The sequence below is a fragment of the Panthera leo genome, chromosome C1 (genome assembly GCF_018350215.1).
Source record: "Panthera leo isolate Ple1 chromosome C1, P.leo_Ple1_pat1.1, whole genome shotgun sequence".
Lineage (NCBI taxonomy): Eukaryota > Metazoa > Chordata > Mammalia > Carnivora > Felidae > Panthera > Panthera leo.
This window is the reverse complement of record NC_056686.1, coordinates 146,150,004-146,171,073: the sequence shown is the minus strand read 5'-3', so window position 1 is coordinate 146,171,073 and position 21,070 is coordinate 146,150,004. Positions and strand designations below refer to the sequence as shown.

At 37.7% G+C, this 21,070-nt stretch overlaps 1 protein-coding gene across 2 annotated transcripts; it reads left to right on the top strand.

The window, feature by feature from the left end:
- Positions 1-7,249: 7,249 nt before the first annotated feature.
- Positions 7,250-15,303, top strand: ERMN (ermin). 2 transcript variants are annotated; one of them, XM_042952543.1, is made up of 4 exons: positions 7,250-7,674; positions 8,184-8,505; positions 9,177-9,269; positions 12,245-15,303. In XM_042952543.1, exons 1-4 carry the CDS (start codon positions 7,621-7,623, stop codon positions 12,760-12,762), a joined length of 987 nt encoding a protein of 328 aa, XP_042808477.1. In that variant the 5' UTR covers positions 7,250-7,620; the 3' UTR covers positions 12,763-15,303. The 2 variants fall into 2 exon arrangements, with proteins under 2 accessions (XP_042808477.1, XP_042808478.1); XM_042952544.1 differs by having other exon boundaries at positions 8,179-8,505.
- Positions 15,304-21,070: the final 5,767 nt, after the last annotated feature.

Sequence of the window (21,070 nt, the reverse complement as noted above, 5' to 3'; positions counted from 1 at the left end):
GGGACTCTTCATGAATGGTGAAGCCATGTTTTCCATTAAAATGCATCAAGGGAAATCCCACTGTAGGACAAGATTATAATTTTCTGGCCCAAAGCTCTGGAGAACATTTCCTTATGTATGTAAGATAGTATACTCTGAAGCTTATTTCATGGGGCTTCCCTTTTCCTTCCTTGTGTGATTGCTCTCCAATAATCTCAAACACGATTCATTCTCTACTGCATGGATTTGTACGAGAGATAGATCTATGGGTCAGGGTTTAGAGAGTCACCCTATTATTTCATACACTTTTAGGATCAGTTTCTAGCAAGGCAGTGCACTGGGGGGTGTTTGTAGCGGCCATAGGCTGGGACTCACACACTCATTCCAATCCAAGATGAGAAGGATGAAGTCATGGTACTCATTCCAGTGGGTGTTATTAGATGGAACAGATGCCACCATTGTCTGCAACGATCTTCTACAACAAGCCATTTTAAACGGTTCCAGTGACTGAAATTTTCCTGGAGACAGCAGGAAGGGACAGGACTGAAGCCATATTAGATTCAAACTTCATGTATGTGCAGAAGTCTCAGGAGCCAGCATATCACAGCCTCCAGTTTGCCATCTACTGAGTAAAAAACAGCCTTTTGGTGATCTAACTCCACCCAAACTACAAGTTTCAATCAAGCCTGTACTGTCAAAAAGATGAAAAGAGAAGAAAATACAACCTTATTATGGGAAGTCTTTTTGGCCTGTAGCAAGCAGTCCATGATAGTTGAGATTCAAAAATACATATCCTGCAAATGGTTTGGAAAGCTAAATTTTCTTCCCCTAGCCAGTCAATGAAAACCAAGGCAGAGAAGCAAGAAATTCAGTGTATTAGTTTCCTATTATTGCTGTAACAAATTATCACAAATTTAGTGGCTCAAAACGGTACAGATTTACTCTCTTTCAGTCCTGGAGGTTAGACGTCTAAAATCAAGATGTTGACAGGCCTGTGTTTCATTTAGAGGCTTCAGGGGAGAATCTGTTACCTTGCCTTTCCAGCTTTTATGGGCTATCTTGTCACATCTAGTACTCCCTTTCACCTTGTAGCTTCTCCTCTATCAGGGCCCTTATGATTATTACATTGGGTTTGATCTGATATTCCAAGACAATCTCCCCATTTCAAAATCCTTAATTTAATACATCTGCAAAGTCCCTTTTATCATGTAAGGTAACAATTCAAAAGTTATAGGAATTAGAACTTGGACACCTTTGAATACCCACTACACTCAGCTAGAGATATTATGAGACATGGAAAAAGATTGAACCCTCAGGTTCACCTAAATACCTCCTAATCTCCTAATACTCACCAGCTTGTGGCCGAGAGAGAAAGGTTACCTGTGACATTGCTTAAATGCTTGGATCCAAATAAGTAGGAAACCAACTCTGGACTTTCTAGTTAAATGATCTGTTATGTTCACAGAGTTTAAGATCCTTTAAATTGTGTTTCTTTAATCTACAACCCAAAGAGGCCTGATTTGTACACTTGCCAAGGATTACAAAGCAGCAAAGCTAGGATTTCATGTCAGGTCATCTGATGCCTGAGTCCCTCCTCTTGACCACTATAGGGATCAGTGATGATAATGTTCATTTGTCCTCTGAGGGGACAAATTCTAATCCCACACACCTCCCTGCCTTGGCCACAGGAGCTTATGCTGTGGCTTCTTCTTTTTTCGTCCTCAAGAAATACCTAGCTTGTTTCTACCAGTACTTTTCTTTAAAAGCTGTACTGGGGAAGGGTCACCGGGTGGCTCAGTTGGTTAAGTGTCCAGTTCTGGGTTTTGGTTCAGGTCAGGATCTCATGGTTTGTGAGTTCAAGCTCCGCATCAGGCTTAGCACTGAGAGTGCAGAGCCTGCTTGGGATTCTCTCTCGCCCTGTCTCTCTGCTCTCTCTGTCCCTTCCCTGCTCATGACCTCTCTCTTTCTCTCTCTCAAAATAAATAAACAAACTTAAAGAAAAACTCACCGGGGCGCCTGGGTGGCGCAGTCGGTTAAGCGTCCGACTTCAGCCAGGTCACGATCTCGCGGTCCGTGAGTTCGAGCCCCGCGTCAGGCTCTGGGCTGATGGCTCGGAGCCTGGAGCCTGTTTCTGATTCTGTGTCTCCCTCTCTCTGCCCCTCCCCCGTTCATGCTCTGTCTCTCTCTGTCCCAAAAATAAAAACATAAAAAATAAAATAAATAAATAAATAAATAAATAAATAAATAAATAAAAAGTTGAAAAAAAAAAAAAAGAAAAACTCACCAAGGTACCATTTAAAAAAAAAAAAAAAAGGTGTACTGGGGACTCACTGGGATGCCAGGCCTCAGACTCTAGGACCACAAAGAGATCTACCTTTACTGGGGTATAAGAAAGTCTGTATCTTTGTAGAGATGATGGACAACACCTGCTCCCAACCCCGACTTGCCTCCAAGATTGGAAAGCATGTTTTTGTAAGATGTGGTTGAATTGTCAAATTCTATTACATTAAATTTTTTAAATGTTTTTTTTATTTTTGAGAGAGAGAGAGAGAGTGAGTGAGCATGAGTGGGGGAGGGGCAGAGAGAGAGAGAGAGGGTGATACAGGATCTGAAATGGGCTCTGCACTGATAGCGGTGAGCTCAATGTGGGGCTCGAACTCACGAACTGTGAGATCATGACCTGAGCCAAAGTCAGATGCTCAACTGACTGAGCCACCCAGGTGTCCCTATTCTAATAAATTTTAAAATCTTACATGCTACTCATAAACTTCAGTCTTAGCTTTTTGAGGGAAAAACCCCATCCTTTATACTTTGAAATCTTATATTGCCAAATGAAAGTGTGGTTTTATACCAGGCATAAATATAAACACAAAGTATTAAGATGACATCAGATAATCAACTTAATCTAATTTGTACTAAGTGGCAGGCAATTACTTTTTACGGATATATGGATACTGATAGATTTTATTATGTTATGTTTTATACTGCTGTTTCCTTTAGCTGGGTTGTCCCTCCAATTTGGAATGTTAATCCCTTAAATGAAGCGATTCGGATTATCCTGTCTCCTTCAGGACTGCACATTCCCTTGAGGCATTACCTATTCCCTATAGAAGGTTCTATGGGTTTTTGGTAGGATTTTGAGCCGAAAGTTTGCCTGTAGTACCACCCCGGCTCAGAGAGGTGATGAAAGTCCATCCTGCTGATGTTATGTATCAACCTGGCCAGTCTAAACTACATTTCCCCAAATTCTCTTTCCTGATTGTTTCGCTATTCTGTAACGCATACACTCTTATTGACCTGTTGGCTTACCTGTTGCATGGCGGTACTCAGCCTGCAAGTGTCCCACCTTCCCCTGGATCTTCCTTCAGCTTCTCTGATTTCTCGGCCTTGACAAGAGGACCACCTTCTCCTACAGGACACTCCTACCACTGAGGTCAGAGGCAGCGAGAACTGAGGTTTCAATTTGTCCTTGTGTGTTCCAGCTTGTTCTTGTTTTTCACATCCATCTTTCTTTCCCAACTTCCTGCCTTTGTAGACTTTAAGCCCCAGTACCAGACTCAACCACAAACCTACAGAGACCCCTTAAGCAACACTCAACATTGTGTAAGGTCAAAACCCTTCAGATAGATAGAGAGATCACAATAGATCAAGCTATAGATCCCTTAGTGCTTCTACTTTTCTGTTTCACCCCTGATTGTTGGAATACCCCTTTTCCAGCCATACAAATCAATTTGTATAAGAATTGACTCCAAGCTGTCAGGATCAAAAGCTGATGTTTCAAATTTATTTCTTGTTTTTCTCCAGTGATCATTGGCCATCTTTTAGATATAACACTGACTTGTGGCTTGGCTTTTTACATATTATTAAAAGTTAGGATTTTATGACTTTCCCCCAAATCTTATTTCTGGACCTAATATAGCCTTAACATTTATCATTTGGTATTTGACAAATGGAATATGGGTATTTACATAATTTTATTTTGATACTTTATATTCCCAAACGATTATCCTTTCATTATTATCATATTTTACTATAGATGTGATGATGGTTACATTTATACAATGTCCTATACCATTCAGCATAATCACCAGGAAAAAAAGACAAACACTCCACTAAGTCATCTAAAAAGGTCATATTTCATGCAGTGGAGATTATGCAATAGTATTTGAATTAAAGACTATTAGTGCAAATTCTAAAACTGTACAAGTCATAAGTTTTTACTGAAGAGGAGAAAATATTGTTATCCCAATATATGCTTCTGGAATATTGATTATTTTAAGCTGGTTACTTTTAAGAAACTGCAGAAAAAATAGAGACGTTTTGAAAAACAAGTAGAAATTACCCTCTTTTAAGAGATATTCACCTTTATAGAGGAAATTTCCATTTTTAAGGGTGTCTGCTCTACCAGAAAGAAGGGAATGACAATCTCTAGAAACTCTTATCAATGGAGAAGCCTATGACTTAAATCTGCATAACAAACTTGCCCTTATTTACTGTGCTTTTCCTGATAAATTCCCATTAGTAACTCCCCATCCCCAATATCTTTTGTCTTGAGCTAAAGATTGCATTTAAGGTGTGACTTCAGCTATTTTGGGGAATGACTCAGTTTTCCTGGGTCTGTCTTGTGTATACGGGAGGTATATGTGTTATTAAACTTTTGTTTTTCTCCTGTTAATTTTTTTCATGTCAATTTAATTCCTAGACCAACCAAAAGAATTGTGAAAGGTATAGAAAACGATTTTCTCCCCAACATTACAGACAATCGGTGACAGTTTATTACTATTATATCTTTATGGATAAAACACCCTATGTTTTATTTGGTAGTTGGATAGACTCATCTTGGTGCTAAATGTATCTTGTGTCGCCATGTGCTTGTAGGAAAAATAATGTATGTTACAAACGTCTACCTGACCTCCTATTCTGTAGGACAGCATAAAGACTCTGCTTTTTATAGAGGTGAACATGCTGCATAGACAGAACTCTGGATTATTCTTTTATGTTTCAAAGCTGAACTAATTCTAATGCCAGAAAACAACTGTCAAAGCAGGGCATTCAGAAAGAAGATAATCCAAAGAAGAAAAATAAAACTTCCATAAAAACTAAAGTATAAGTTGCATGTTGTTACAGAGTCACGGAAATATAGGAGTAGGAGAGAGACAAATTAAACTCTCTGTGCTCTGCCATATCCTTGAATTGAAGTGTATGGCAGTCTTGAGGGAATGGAGAACGGGAATTGGAATCAGGTCTTTAAAGCCAATGCGAGCATTTCTCTATGTCTATGTTTACTGCTGGGCATTCAGTTGAACTTGTGCCCCTTCCTGCCCTTAAGGGCCTCACAATTTAGTATATCCCCACATATTTCTAGCTTTGGTCTTAGTGTCTTCATTTCCCCTGATTCCATTCAATATTTTCTTCTTTCTCCAGATCAAGGGCTATTCCAGCTCTAAGTTGTGAGGCCGTCTGACCTGCCTTTGAAGCTTCAGATTCTGATCTTGGAATTAAGTGGATAACCCTGTTATTCCTGGTGGGAGGAAATTTCCTGGCCTCCCAACCCTGTCCACAGCAGCTGGGCTGTCTGTCTTGGGAAGGCCTTGATATGGCCTCAGGCCCTCTGCTGCCCTCTCCTGGCTACCACTACTTCTCTGCCAAGGAGATTCATGCATCAGGCTGGATGGAGCCCACTGAGACCTCTGGCCCAAGGAAACATTAGTAGCTAGGCCAAGGATGGCACTAGGTTTCATTTATGCTGCAACCTCATCAGTGAGTTTACTAGCTCTGTGACCTTGAGCAAGTTCCTTTATTTCTCTGTGCTTCATTTCATTAGTGTGCAAAATGGGCATGATAATAGCACCTACCTTATAGCACTGTTATGAAAATCAAATGTGTTGCTATTTGTGAAGCAATTTGAACAGTGCCTGGCATATAATAAGTGCTATATAAATATTAAAGAAATCTTTGAAAACTAAGTGAAGGGTACCAGATTATGCCACCTCAAAATGCGTCTCTTTGGCATCAGGATTATGTTGAGCCGATTATTTTTGAGAAGCAGCAGACACTGAAGAAGCTCTGAAAACAAACGAGAAGTTACTCTTTCATAGGGGAAACTGACATTTATAAAGAAAATTTCCTGTTATCTGTCTTTCTCTCTGTATCAGGAAAAGAAAAATGACTCTAAATCACGAGAGAATCTTACTAATGGAAAAGGCACCCACTCAAATGTGGATAACAAACCTCACCCTTGTTTACTATGCTTTTCCTGGTAACTCGTCATAACTGCCCCCACACCAACCCTCATTATACAACTTTTTATTTCCTCTTGTCTTTAACTGAAGATGCTATTTAAGTTGGTAGCTTGGGCCTTCAGGGAGTTACTCAGTTATCCTGGGTATCTCCCTTGTATATATCAGGTACACATGTTAATAAACTTTTGTTCCTTTTTTCGTTAATCTTTTATTGCAGGGGTCTCAGCCAAGGACTTAAAAAGGTAGAGGGACCATTATTTTTCCTCTCCTACACAAACAATCAGTGTGTTGGGTAGGGAAGAGCCAGTGGTGATAAGGGAAAGCATTCTAGAGTCTGTTAGACATGTCTTCCAAGGACATGTGACAAGATGATGAGGCCAGAGTGTCAGATATTTGTCATCTCTGCTATAGATCCTAATGGGCTCAGCCCTAAACACAATTTTAAAGGTGACAATTTTTAATTATTTGCCAACCTCTATTATTATTCCCTTTAGAAATGACCTAATAGGGAGTCAAATTTACTCAGTTATTCAATTTTATCTATCTATTATCTGTCTATCTATCTATCTGTCTATCTGTATCTCTTACTTACCTAGTTCGAAGCAGATACTACATGCTGGAGACCTATGTATACAAGCGAACCATGGTCCCTGCTTAGAAAAATCTTAGATTCTGGTTGGTGAAAGAGATGTCACGCAGATAATTGTGCACTTACGTGTTTAATCATAACTGTGAAGAACACTCTGAAGGACAAAATAATGTGAAACAGGAGTCCCATCTTACCCCTGTGGGTCAGGGAAAGTGTCACGGAAGAGACAATATTTCAGCTGAAGAATTGAGATTTAAAGGAACTGGTTAGGCCAGGGATTTGGCCTTGAGGAAGAGAAGGGCATTCTAAGCAGAGGGAGCAGCATGGGCAAAAGTTTCTGGAATCATTTGCACTATATGAGATCCAAAAAAAAAAAAAAAAAAAAAAAAAAGAAAGAAAAGAAAAGAAAGAAAGAAAGAAAAAAGAAAAAGAATTAACATCTTCCTTTAGAAAGGAAAGGTTGGTAAGTAGCAGGTGTTTTCCATAAGTACCAGTTTCCCTCAAGGGCAGACTGTGTTGGTGCTCTATAATTTTACCAGCATCAGGTAATATCAATAGGGAATATCAAGAATAAATCTGACTGGGGAAAGGGAAAATTTCACGGAGGAAATTCTACTAGGGCTATAAAGGATGGGTTTGGGCTTCAGTAGACATAAATAAACTAAAGGAAAAGAAGCTACAGACCAAGTGGATTATTCTGAAATGTAAAATTTTTGGTATTAGCAAGATACAGCAAGATTTGTTTTTGTTTTTGTTTTGTGTTGTTTTGCTTCTACTTCGGTCTTTTTTCTGAGCTCCTGAAAGTACACCATGGAATCTGCTGCCAGAACCACTTACAATAAGGTCGTCCTGTTTACAGGTTCGGTAAGCTGTTTTTATTCTTTAATAAATGAGAAATGATGCCATTATCCCCTACAACATAGCTGAGGTTTTACTTGAACAATATCCGTTTGGAAATGTTAAGCTGGTGACACAGAACTAATATGCCTCAAGGTGGTCATTCTCTCTGGATTAAAACTGTGGAACAATTGTGGCTCCTGTTACAAGGAAAATGACAAAGGGCCATTATGAAAAGGGACAAAAATCTCTGTTCCCAGAGGGGGGACTGACAAGCTGTAAGTCCCCATCTACATGCCAACACAAAAGCCTGATTGCCTCAGATTGTTTGTTTATGTAAATCAAAAGGCTGCCATTAATTCAGCAAGTGGGGCTGCTCAGTGACAAAGAAGGTGGTGATTGGCCGGATGCTTGCTCGTGGGCTGGTGGCAAATCTAACAAATCCTATTGCTTTGGTTCTAAGCTCTATCTGGATACCTTTAAGAAAAGCAGCATTTATTATGTACTAAAGTAAATACTCTGTATTCTTAGAGTAGGGGTTGGAACGCTTCTATCAAGGACCTGTTCACTCAGTTTCCCCAAAGCTGTCTCCACATCGTCTAGCTCAACTGCACATCATGACAGACGTTCCCGGGACATTCGGTCAGGCTGAGTGCAACGGGGATACACCACCTGAAAATGGTCAACAACCAATCCCTAAAACAAATGAGGGAGCCAGTGATGTGGATGGCACCCCACCATACTACCGGGTCGAACGCCGTCTTGAAGACTTACCCACAGAAGGAAATCAGGAGAAAAATGAAAAATTACAAGGGAATAGGCTTGTCAGCTGGTCCACCGATGGGGAGCTTCTCAAAGGTAAAGCATTTTCCTTGTCTTCGATTTGCTTGATTTGGCTTATAAACTCAGGATTCTCTTTTGATAAACCATTATGACAGGAATGTGCTGTCCTTCTTCCCACCCGTGTCCCAGACCTGAGCAATTGTTCTACTGGAGCTGGATAGCAGAAGGACAAAACTTCTGCCTCAGGTCAAATTCAGGCTTCTTTCTTTGATAGCTCTGGGACCCTAGACAACTCCCCTAGCCTCCTGAAGCCTTAACTTTCTCTGTTAGCAGAAGGCAGAAATGACAGTACTGACATTTGTACGGTTGTTGCAAGGATTACTCAGTGTTGCTTAAACGTTTGCTGCCGTTATTTATCATTATTGTCTACAGCCCACATATTACTTAAGCAAAGGAAATTCAGTATTTCAAGTTTTTCTTCTGAAATATACCTGAACGTATCCCAGTTCATGGTTCAATACCTTTATATAGATGTAAAGTGAGAGGTTATCCTTATGTTTATAAGTAGGAACCAATGAAGAAATGAATTGGAAGAAGTGAAATGGTTACTTTTAGGGATCACAATTGCAAATCAAATAGATCTACCTAGCTCGAGTCTAAATTGATAATTTATTTAATCCTGAATGGCTTTAAGTATTATGGGATTAATCTTGTGGGTGTCGGTTGTTTTTTGTTTTTCCCCTCAGAAAAACCAGAAGAGAATCTTTTTATTGTTCATAAGGCTGTGGCAGATCTTTCTCTCCAGGAAACGAGTAGCGATGAAATGACATTCAGAGGAGGTAAGACGAACTTCCATTTTGTACACCGAAATTGTTTGACTGAATATGGATGGCAGGTTTTGCATGGGATATTGCGTGAGTGTGGTGTTGAAAAAGCAATCCAGGCAATGCCTTCAAAAACTCAGAGCTGCTAGAGACAGATAAGGGAGTAGTCCTGATTATCTGCGGGTTTCACCTTAAGGAGTATTCTAGGAAGATCAAGACTAATACTGACTGGATTGGCATAACTGATTGACATGCCTTGACCTAACCATATGATATCAGTTTCTCAGTAAGTTAGTCCACTAAATCAACAACATCAACAACAACAGGTTTATTTAGTGTCTCCAAATCTGCGTCAGGTACCTAGCAAAATATGAATGTTTCATAAAGGGGTTTGTCCTAAAGTTTTACCTAAAATAACACTATAAATTTATTTGATCTGTAGAAAAATTCCAGGCCTCTGATGCAAGCAGAAGATGGTTATCTAATTCTTGTTAATGAAATCTCCCAGGTGATGAAGTTAATTTTAATTGTGTTCTTTCACAAAATGAGAGAATATTGATTTTTAAATTTTTTTTTTTAACGTTTATTTATTTTTGAGACAGAGAGAGACAGAGCATGAACGGGGGAGGGTCAGAGAGGGAGGGAGACACAGAATCTGAAACAGGCTCCAGGCTCTAAGCAGTCAGCACAGAGCCCGACGCAGGGCTTGAACTCACAGACCGCGAGATCATGACCTGAGCCAAAGTCAGACGCTTAACTGACTGAGCCACCCAGGCGCCCCAAGAGAATATTGATTTTTAAGAGACTTATATTTCAAATAAACTCAAGAGACTAAGAGACACAAAATCTTTCAGACTTTACTTCTGAGAAGATATCTATGTTGAAGCAATTTCCAAATCAAATACAGGATAAACACCTATTAATGAAGCACTCATTTCCTCTTTTGCCGCTATAAACATCTTGTCTCAAAATTGAAGTCAGTTCATTAGACCTGAGCGATTTAGCTTAGTTAAGACCTTAACAGGAAAAAATGTGGAAGAGATACATTTTTAAAAAAAAAATATTAGAACATCACATAAAATAATAGATACCAAAAAAGACAGGGATGTGACTGGCAGTTTCTTGGGTTTGTCCACTTTGCCTGGATGCCTCTCAGACTATCTGCTGTCCATATGTAGTGGTGGAACCTCCATTATTGTAGTAATGTAGTAAGGAACAACCATTTTTAAGCTTTTACATTATCACACGTCATTTATAAAACTTATGCCCCGTGAAGTGAATTAAATAACTTCTTTGCCCTAATCTTTCTGTTCCCAATGTAGCAAGTTCTCAGAGGCAGGGATGTCAAGGTCCATGAGGAGACCCTTTCAAATTTCTGATCAGGAAGTCTGCTGGAGACAACAGTTTGCTGGAATCTTTCATTTTTATCAAACAGAGAATGAATGCAATCTGGATTTTCAAGTAGATGGTCTCAGGGTGAATTTTTCCCAGAATAAATCCTTTTGTGTTTGGTGGAACATATGTTTTTCCTGTAAGACACATGTTGGTGTCTCCTGTTTTCACAATGACAAACAGCTATAAAGTCTCCAAAGAGAATACTCCTGGGTTGAAAATAGCAAGATGCTAAAAAAACTGAGGAAAAACTGTAATTTAAATTCAAGAAGTAATTTCGTGCGTGACAACTCCAGGCCTGAGTCATGATATGAGCAAAAAGATCAGCTTCTTCTTCTTCTTCTTCTTCTTCTTCTTCTTCTTCTTTAAAGATCAGCTTCTTTGTTTCTGTGGGGGAAAAAAAGTGAATAAAAGAAAGCTTAATATTATAGCAAACATTCTAACATATATTTATTTATAATGTAAAGAACATTGACTAGGCACCAACATGCTGATAGGAACCGTGTATAACTAGTTAGGAATGATAATCCATCTTTACTTCTGTCTCTTTTTACGAGTTTACAATCTGGTTCCTGTAGTTGGGAAAACAAAACAATGAAAAAAAAAATGAAAATTCTTAACTGGACATGGATTTGTGAACATCTTTCAGTAAAAGTAGAAAATCGTGGAGGGGAAAGGCAAAGAGGAACATTGTCTCTCATTTTATTTTAAAGACTCTTATGGTGTTGAAAGGGAATAGTGAACCAAGGCCCAACAAGGGACAGAATCCAGACAATATCTTGGAGTCATGCATACGATAGACTGAAACTTCCCACAGAAGTCCCTTTAGAGGGGCACCTGGGTGGCTCAGTGGGTTAAGCATCTGACTTTGACCATGATCTCATGGTTCCTGAGTTCGAGCCCTCTATCGGGCTCTGGGCTGACAGCTCAGAGCCTGGAATCTGCTTCAGATTCTGTCTCCCTCTCTCTCTGCTCCTCCCCCACTCACGCTCTGTCTCTCTGTCGATGATAAATAAACATTAAGAACAAATTTAGAAAATATATATATAAAAGAAGTTCCTTTAGTGGTGAAAGCCTAGAGAACAACTTCCACTCTCCATTCTCTTATAATTAGTTCTCTTTAGCATGTAAAATAAATATTGTGCTGATATGCTGTAGTAATTGTGCAGATATGCTGATGTGATCTGCTTGAAAAGTGAAATTTGTGATGAATTAAGCCATGTAAAAGTCACTCCATGATACCAAACCACTTGATTCAGTTGTCTTTAGGGACGTGTCTAAAATGATAGGCCAATCTAGCTATATAGAGATGATCTCAGCATGATTTTTAAATCTAGGCTCTCCAGAAATCAGAGGCAGATCTTAGACTACATTGTGTGTGCTTTGGGGGGCTTGATGTTATGGTTAGCCTAGCATTTGACTCCTGACCACCCATGGCCCAAACTAATTAGATGGTGCAACCCATTTTATTGTGTAAAACATACCCATAGCCCACAGAATAATATCCTATAAAGAATATTGTGGGGAAATGATTGCCCAGAAAGGTAATTTAAAGAATAACAGCTGGGTATTTCAATTACGAATTGATTTTGCTACAGGGTATCAATGGAAGAAGATTCCTCTGAGCGTCGGTAACCAGGAAATAAGTAGACAGGAAAGGATTGCTGAACAATCTCTAGAAGAGAAAGGAGAGGAGGACGGGAAGAACAAAGCTCATCAAGCAACTGAAATTGAATGGTTGGGATATCGGAAACCTAGCCAAGTCGATGTGTTGCATTCTAAACATGAGGAGGAGCAAGAGGTTTGGGATGAAGAAATTAATAACGATGATGATGATGGTTGCAATGATGACGAAGATGAAGTTCGAGTGATAGAATTTCAGAAAAAAAATGTTGAAGATTCCCAATTAAAAGAGGAAGGAAATGCAAATGAGGACTCCCCACTGAGCAGCCCTAGTTCCCAACCTGTGACACCTGATGAGCAGCCAACCTTTGAGAAGAAGAGTGATATCTCCAGAAATGCTTATTCAAGATACAATACAATATCTTATCGGAAAATCAGGAAGGGGAACACCAAACAAAGAATTGATGAATTCGAGTCAATGATGCATTTATAAACTAAATGGAACTGAGAAGTTCTTGTGCCCACTAAAGCAAAAGCTAATTCTATTTTCCTGAGATGCGTCTTTGCCTGCCTTATTTGAGTCATCCCCTTTAAAGATGTGAGAGGTTAACCCCTGCTTCACTGTAGAATAATATGGAAATAACCCTAGACAAAATTCAGTCTGGTAACCTCAAATCAAAATGCTTTAGATTCATTCTTGGGCATTTGCTTTTTAAAACTTTACTAATATAGCCTCGTGTGGTAAGCACTAGATAGCAAATAGCAAGTACTCTTGGAGACTGTGGCATGATTCGGCTTTAAAAGTAGCAACACTGGAAAACACAGTCTTCAAATGAAAGAGGACTCTTAGAAATGACCTGTATTTCTTTTGGTATCTTTCTTCCTGTACATTGAGGGTGCTGGAAAGACTGGTTCCGTTCTCTTTCTTTTAAATATGCTTTTATAGACTCTGGCAATAAGCTTTCCAAAATACTTTGCTTTCCTATTATCTTCAGAAAAGATTTTAAGTGGTTTTCCTTGGCATCTACAGAGTGAAAACTCTGTATAGGCCTCCTTCGTAGGTGTTATCATTCACTAAATTTTCTCACTAGAGGGGCTGAGCAATTGTCAGTCAGGACAATTGTGTTGACTAAATGTTGGCTTTATGTTCTCAGGATGAATGAAATTCATTGTAAGGTTGGTACAAGGAGGGGCTAGAAGATGGGTGGGCAATAGATTAAAGAGTCAGATAGTTTATTTCTGTGATGGAAAATAAAATCTCATCTGGCATAGTTAAATTCATTAAAAATGAAAATGACAGCTTCGGTGAAATTTTAAGAGGATATCCTTCTCTATTACTATACTTGCTCTTAATAACAGTATCTCAGAAGAATTTTCTTTCCTTAGAAACCCAAGAGAAGTCTCGTCATAACTGTACTAGTTACTATGAAAATGGAAATAATTATCTTAGGGTATTTTCAAAGTAGAGCGTGAGCCTGTATTTTTAGTGAGAAAGCTCTGATAGTTGGGAATATATAATTTACTGGACCTCAGCCCAAATCAAGATGCTTAAAATTGTACTTATGGAGCTTCACTCAAGCCGGTGTGTCAAATAATGTATTGAATATTTATGAAAAGGGAGAGTCTATATTTATATTCTTAGATAGTTTCATAATTTTTCATTTCATGCTTCCATATATATCACTCTGAACTTTCTGTCACCACCGTTAAAGATATTTTTGGCCCTGCAAATAAAAAGACAATTCCTTATTGTCTGAATGTAATACAGTCTTCATTGTACTATTCAACCCTTTGTTTATTTCTTTTTCATTTTGTGAAAAACCCTGGGTTAGCCCTTCTTAGATTATTGCTTATTTATGTGTAACAAATCCTGCACATTCTAATGGAAATTTCTTTAATTCTTCCTGGGCATATATTTCCAGGGTATCATGTACTATTATTTACTGTTTACAAGACTCAATTTTGAATTCAAGATTGAAGTGCTCCTTTTATTCTTTCAAACAGATATTTTGCAACCTGATCACGTAAAAGTTCTGTCACTCTTCATCTGTGGAACTTAAAGATTTCATTCTTGACAATGCAAGTTCTCAGAATAAAGCCAGGGAAATCAGGTCTTTCTTGATAAATTTAGGTAGAAGATTAGTGCACTAGGACAATTTCCTATTTATTTAGATCCTCTAAATCATTCCACCTGGACAACCTATTTTCTTTTCTGGATTACTGATGACCCCTACAATTTTCCACTTAACTTCAGAACACAGTATTGTGTTATCCATCATGGAATAGGAGCATTTTGTTAACCTACCATCAGCAGAGCCTATATTATGAACTGTTCCAGCAGAAGTGTTGAATCCCTGTGGAATCTGAGTGAGGTGGGTGGTCTACGGCCACCATCTATAGTGTGACACGGCCAAGCACCTAGCTCTTATGGGGATCCAACGCCTAGTAACCGTGGCCTTTTTAGCTTTGTGCTCTTACCAAAAATTAACCAACCACAAAATATTTTGTCAACAAAGACTTTTTCAGGGTAAGCTCAATGAGTAAATGCTTAGTGCTCATGGATGAGGCAGTGTAGTTGCAAAAGAGCACTGAAACTATTCTTTGACATTAATGCCCACTGCCCTGTGCTGCCATCTTACACGAAGGCCACAGACTTGAGTGATTATAAGTAACATGATGGGGTTAGATGACTGTTTGATTCTTTATAACCTAGGAAAGGCAAGGGTATGATTCAGATTGCACGAGGGATATTTGACATATTAGACACTCCTATGGGATAAATTAGAACATAAATTGGTAATTATACTGGAAGATTTACTGCTTTTGTGATTCAAGCTTTGAGGGTGAAAGAAGGACTCTGGTACCTGGTAGGAGGGAAATTGGTTTATTGTGAGAATGTTGATACTCCTTACACGAGTTTTAATTTTTCTTAGTTTTTGGGTGAACAGGAATTAATAAAAAGCTCTGTTTCATAGTCAATATAAAATTCACCTTTCATATAATGCTACATTTAAAGACATGGAATATGTCCGAATCTGTCTATCATCTGTCTACAACTTAAATAAAAAAATTGCTGTGTCTGACTTGCTCTCAATAAAAGTTTGTGTCCTTGTTTTTGGTGTCTAGAATTTATTTTATTTAGCTGCTTTTTAAAATGTAGAAAGAGCCCTTGCATATCAACAGCTACTAAAGATTATTCATAAATGCTGTTTAGAAATCAACAGAACACCTTATTTAAAATCAAAACAGCATTATTTATTTCAAAAAGGTCTTAAAATGGTTGTGTAGAAAATTGCAAAAAAAAAATTTCTGGTGGATATATATGTAATGTTCATAAAAAAAAGCTTTATTATTTTTAAAGGAACTGAGCCCTTGTTTTAGATACATCTTAATTCCAATAACTTGAAAAACATATGTGTATATATATATATATATATATATATATATATATATATCTTTATAGTCATCAAGGTAATACATTTAAACCATGATGACACTTTTATAGTAATTGTTTCTGCATATTCACATGGGGTAGTACTTTTGGCACATTTTCTAATGAAGAACGGACATTGAAGTTTTTCAAAGTGATAGGAAAAAATATTTAAAATACATAATAATAGAGAATTATGGAAAAAGATGAAGCACTGGGGTATCATAAAGAAGAAATATGTTTGACCATATGAGAAAGGCAACTACTTTTAAAGCCTTAACTTTCATTGCTCTATAAAAACAAGAGGGTTATAAAAAGTAATGTCAAAAGTTACAGCAAACATTTGCCAATATTAAAATATCAGACAGTAACATAATAAATATGAATACCAAAATGCGTATATAGCTCATGAAGAACACGAGGCGACTAAGCCATACAATCAATGTAAACACAATGACGTGGGCAGTAATCAACGGCAGCGGTCACCGAACAGATAGATACGTGGCAAGTTACAAAATCAAAGGATGATATCTAGTAATTAACTGCCAGTGTGGGAGAGTTTTGGACAGGAATTTGGAAAGTAATTTGCGGTTTCAGTTCGAAACGTAATATTACATATTTGATTCCTTCTTTATAATGACTTCAGTTGGGCAGAGGCAGGAAAAAACGGATACTTCAAAATGTTCAAATTACTCTAAATTCCTTTATGCTCCATAGTTTTAATCTCATTCTGTTAACAGAATGAACAGATGTTTTCACTAACTCTACCTTTGCCTTCTCTTGTTTCTCTGCCCACTTCTAGATAATATGTATAAAACTTGCAACATTTAGGCAGTTGTCTGAAGGAAGAGAATTAAGGCATGTGCATATTCCTGAGTGAATAACAAGCATCTTGATAATTTAAAGTTTGGTTACTCCCTTCAAGTATAGAAAACAATACCCAGAGTGAAAGTCTACTGGAGACGTTTTTGTCCAGAAGGCCAGATTCAGACAAGGCTGTGCACCTAAAATAATTCAAAATATCTAAACACATTTCATAGTTTTCTTTATTTGTGAGTAGAAACTCTTGGTTTTATTTTCTCTCACTTCAAAACATAAGAGATAGAGCCTCGTATATTTATATATACACATATATATAAATATATACACATATTCATCTATATAAATATACGTTTATTTACAAATATATTTACAAAGATTGATTTTTTTTGGTCAAGTAATCTGTGCTCTCAAAAATTAGTGTTAATATCTTATATATAAGTTATATTTTATATAGATATTTATGACTAATATCCTTGAACTGGCAAATACCAATCAATAATAAAATAGAAATCCTTTGTTATCAAAAAAATTATTTGTTACTTATTTGATGGCAACTATCATCATTAGAAATGCAACATATTAGAAACTTGCTCTATCTACTGAAAAATGAGAACTTTCCTGTATGTTTTTGCAAAGTGATGATTCACATAAGCTTGCAAACAGACCCTAACTGGGATGGTAACTATTAGCTGCCCCATTAGGTTTAAAACAGAGGCATTAAATCTGCTTGTTGTGATGGGGTTCCCCCCCTTTCTTTTAGGTCCTTTCTTTTAGGACCACCAACACCTGAAATATCCATTAAACCTCAGCAGGAGTAGATAATGCTTTACATTGGCTTACTCAAACCTGTCCATGGAATGGCTGTTTGCCAGAAATAAATATTTTGTATACATCAGCTTTGGTTACTGTTCCTTTTCTCATTTCAAGGCATGCAGCTTGTAGCAATGTTTGAATAACCTACACAAAAGTTGTAGAAGCACTATGGTGACAATCTGCACAATGTAGTAAAAGTTACAAGACTTGGTTTGTATTTTAAATTAAAGGACCCTTCAATTTTTTACTTCCCACCTCTGTTCAAACTGGACAATCTTTCAGCTTTGATTAATGGTTGGTAGAAGAAAGGGTTGGCAGTATTATTTACAGAGAAGCAATTTCTCTATGTCTGCTTCTCCTTCTCATATATGTTATAGGAAATGGAAAAGAGTATGTCCTCCACGAAGTCAAGGAGATGGACTATTGCAAAGCATGTGGGGGTAGCTAACCTTAAGCCTACATTTCGGTTGATTAACAGAAAGGATGTAGCCTTTTATCCTATCTATACAACAGCCAAGAAAGACCTAAGAAGCTTGACATCACAGTGAAGGGATTTTAACTGAGTCCACCTGAGTTGACCTCTCTACTTAAAAAACAAATCATAGCAGCATGCTGTAGTCAAAGAGATTCTTTGCTTCCCCTCCTCCTCCTCCTCCTCCTTCTTCTATCTTCTTTTTCTTCCATCTTCTTCTCCTTCTCCTTTTCCTTCTTCTTCCTCTTCCTCTTCTTCTTCTTCTTCTTCTTCTTCTTCTTCTTCTTCTTCTTCTTCTTCAGACAGAATGGAAACTAAATTTTAATCTCTTACTCGTGGGATGATCTTAGACAATCCCTCTCAGCCATCCTCCTTGTCTGCATATTGGGGAGAAAAAGACCTAACTCATGGAGTTGTGCACAACAGTGAGATGGGGCATAAATAGTGCCTAGCACATCAAAGATATTCAAAGATAATTAGTTCTCATCTCTTTTCCCTTTATTCCCTGTAAATTCCTTGTTTTTTATGGAAGATATTGGGACCCTCACCTGCGGCATATTTCTTTTCTGTGTTTGAATGGGAAGTTAAAGTTGTTAAAACAAATAAAATGGTACTGGCTGGCCGGCCTCCACCCTACTCTCTTACATGAGAGCCCCTTGAAAACCATTGTAAGCCATTCATAAAATCAAGGTGGACTGGAGAGATTGAATTCCTACGTACAATAGCTGGTATCTTTTTACTCCTCTACAATCCCTAAGGCGATACTATAAGCAAGGTTTTTCATATCGAGAATATTTCCAGATTAGTTGTGGAGAAGCTAACAATACATTGTGATTATGGCATATGGTGGTTTTGGGGCCCTGTGAATGACAGCTGATTGAACGTCAGCAGACAGAAATGAGCAAATCCGATGCTAGTAATGAAACATGGCTGTACCAACAACAGCTCTGTCATCTTTTAGGGAGAAGTTCTGGGTAACTGTTGAAAAAGAGAAAGAAACTGGGCACACTGAAAGGTTCAGAAGTACTTCGATGGTCTGGTAAGTTAGCTTTTGATCAAACAAGTCCTGTGAAATATTACCAAAACTATGCTTGTGTTTAAAGTAACAAAATGTATAGACGCTTTTCTAAGAAAAGGCAATGACTCAAACCAATTCAGGGAAAACTCTGAAGTCCCTGTAACACTGCCTCCTACTGATGGATTTAGGGCTGAAGAGGACCCTAATGTGTCTCATTCAAGGTTTCTCACTAGAAGTACTAGAGACCTAGTAGCATTTACTCCTTTACTATAGTCTTCTAAAAATAGAATTTAGAGGATAATGCTTAAAAAATGTTGGTAGGAGATTTCACAATTAGTCAATACTCTTAAATTTAGGTCTATAAGATTTCTAACGAGTGATTCATTGCTTGAATCTCAGAGTAATAGAAAAATACATGGTAAAAGCTGTTTTTAAAATTCTTTCTAAGAATAAACGTGTCACATATGAAAATAATCCTCTGCGATATTGACAGTATGGATTCAAATATAGCTTCATATTATGAGCATGTCATGGTGAAGTCAGGGAGAGTGTGCACTAAACAGACTATAGAAGTTTTGTTTTGTTTTGGTTTTTTTGTGAAAAACATTCCAATTTCTTTCATTGGTATGCCCAAAGATAAGTGAATCCAAGCCATAATTCGTCTTTTTCTGAACAGAGTTGATGTTTTTCATGGAAACGTTTTTTGAATAAAAAGAGAGTTTTTACACTGGGGGAAAAAAATAAAATAAAACCTTTCAACATTTTTGCAGTCACACAAATAATTGCATGAGGCACTCAGCAGATTCAGTTTGGGTCAGCAATTCAGTTAGTCCTTTGGCAACTGGCTTGTGTTTTATCCGTTTTGAAAAGAATTATCTCATTTTCTAGTCATTCTCTTATCTCATCTGCAATGTCAATTATCAGAACAAAACATCTTAAATACGATGCAAATAGGCAAACCTATTTTCCCTTCTGAGTCATAGTTATAGTTCCGCTTTTGTGTAATTAATTGGGAGATAAAATTAAATTTTAAATAGGAAGTCAGAATGAAGATGCCCAGTTTTACCATCAGCTCGACTGAACAAAGTTTCATTTGTTTTTATATTAACAAGTGTATAGCATGGTTATCCTCCAGAGACCCAACTCCAGCGAAAAGCTTTATGTATCTCTATCTTAAGAATGCTCTAGGTCAGATTTGTTTGGGCCAGTGGCTTGGGGCAGTGGAATGAGCCCTCTCTTTAGAGATCCAAATTCTAATCATCATCTCTCACTAACTGGTGTGGGATTTTTAGACACATAATTCATCTTTTGGGTATCAATTTTCTTACTAAAAAACCAGTATAAAAGATACTAGGATTTCTAAAACCTTTTCTAGTATGCCTAAGTATTGGCATCCCTAAGATTAGGAGCTCAGTTTGGACCAAAGAAAAATTGGACTTTGTCCCCAATTTATCGGTGTTATCACTAGGTCCACATCTATGGCCTTATTCCCCACTCCCACCCCACCCCATAGAGGTGCTATATTCCCTTTCTTTTTTGGCCAAGTCTAGATCAATTTTTTTCTTAACTCTCTTCCTAAGGGTTGTATATTCTTATTCTCTTCCCCTTTCATTATGTTTACTTCATTTTATTTCTACTTTGGAATCTTTTAGAGCTTTTTAAACATATTTCAACCCTGTGAATGCTGTTAAATCTAAAATACTATTTTATATAAATCTTTAATATTTTTCAGTGCTTTATTTCTTTTTTAAAAAAAAAATATGTTTGTTTATTTATTTATTTATTTTGAGAGAGAGAGAGACAGCACAAGCAGGGGAAATGCAGAGAGAGAGGGAGAGAGAATCCCAAGCAGGATGCAGGGCTCTATTCCATCATGGGATCATGACCTGAGCCTAAATCAAGAGTCAGAGGCTTAACTGACAGAGCCACCCAGGTGCCCCTCATTGCTCTATTTCTGCTTTATTTATTTCAGCTCCTCTTATCTGATCTTGCATTAGAGCGTGTTCAACGATTAAGTGTATTTTTCGTGACTACTGTGTACTGTGACCCACCCAGTCTTTTTCTTTGCCTTTTTTCTTTCCTTTTTAACATCCACATAGGTCTAGGAGGTTGCTAATAAGACTTTTTTTTTTTAAGTGTAGCTTTAAAAGCACAAAATGAATTAAAACAATGTGTATGTCTAGAATTGAATCAGCATTTGACTTCCTCACTGAAAATTTTTTTCCATTGACTCATATGGGGAAAAA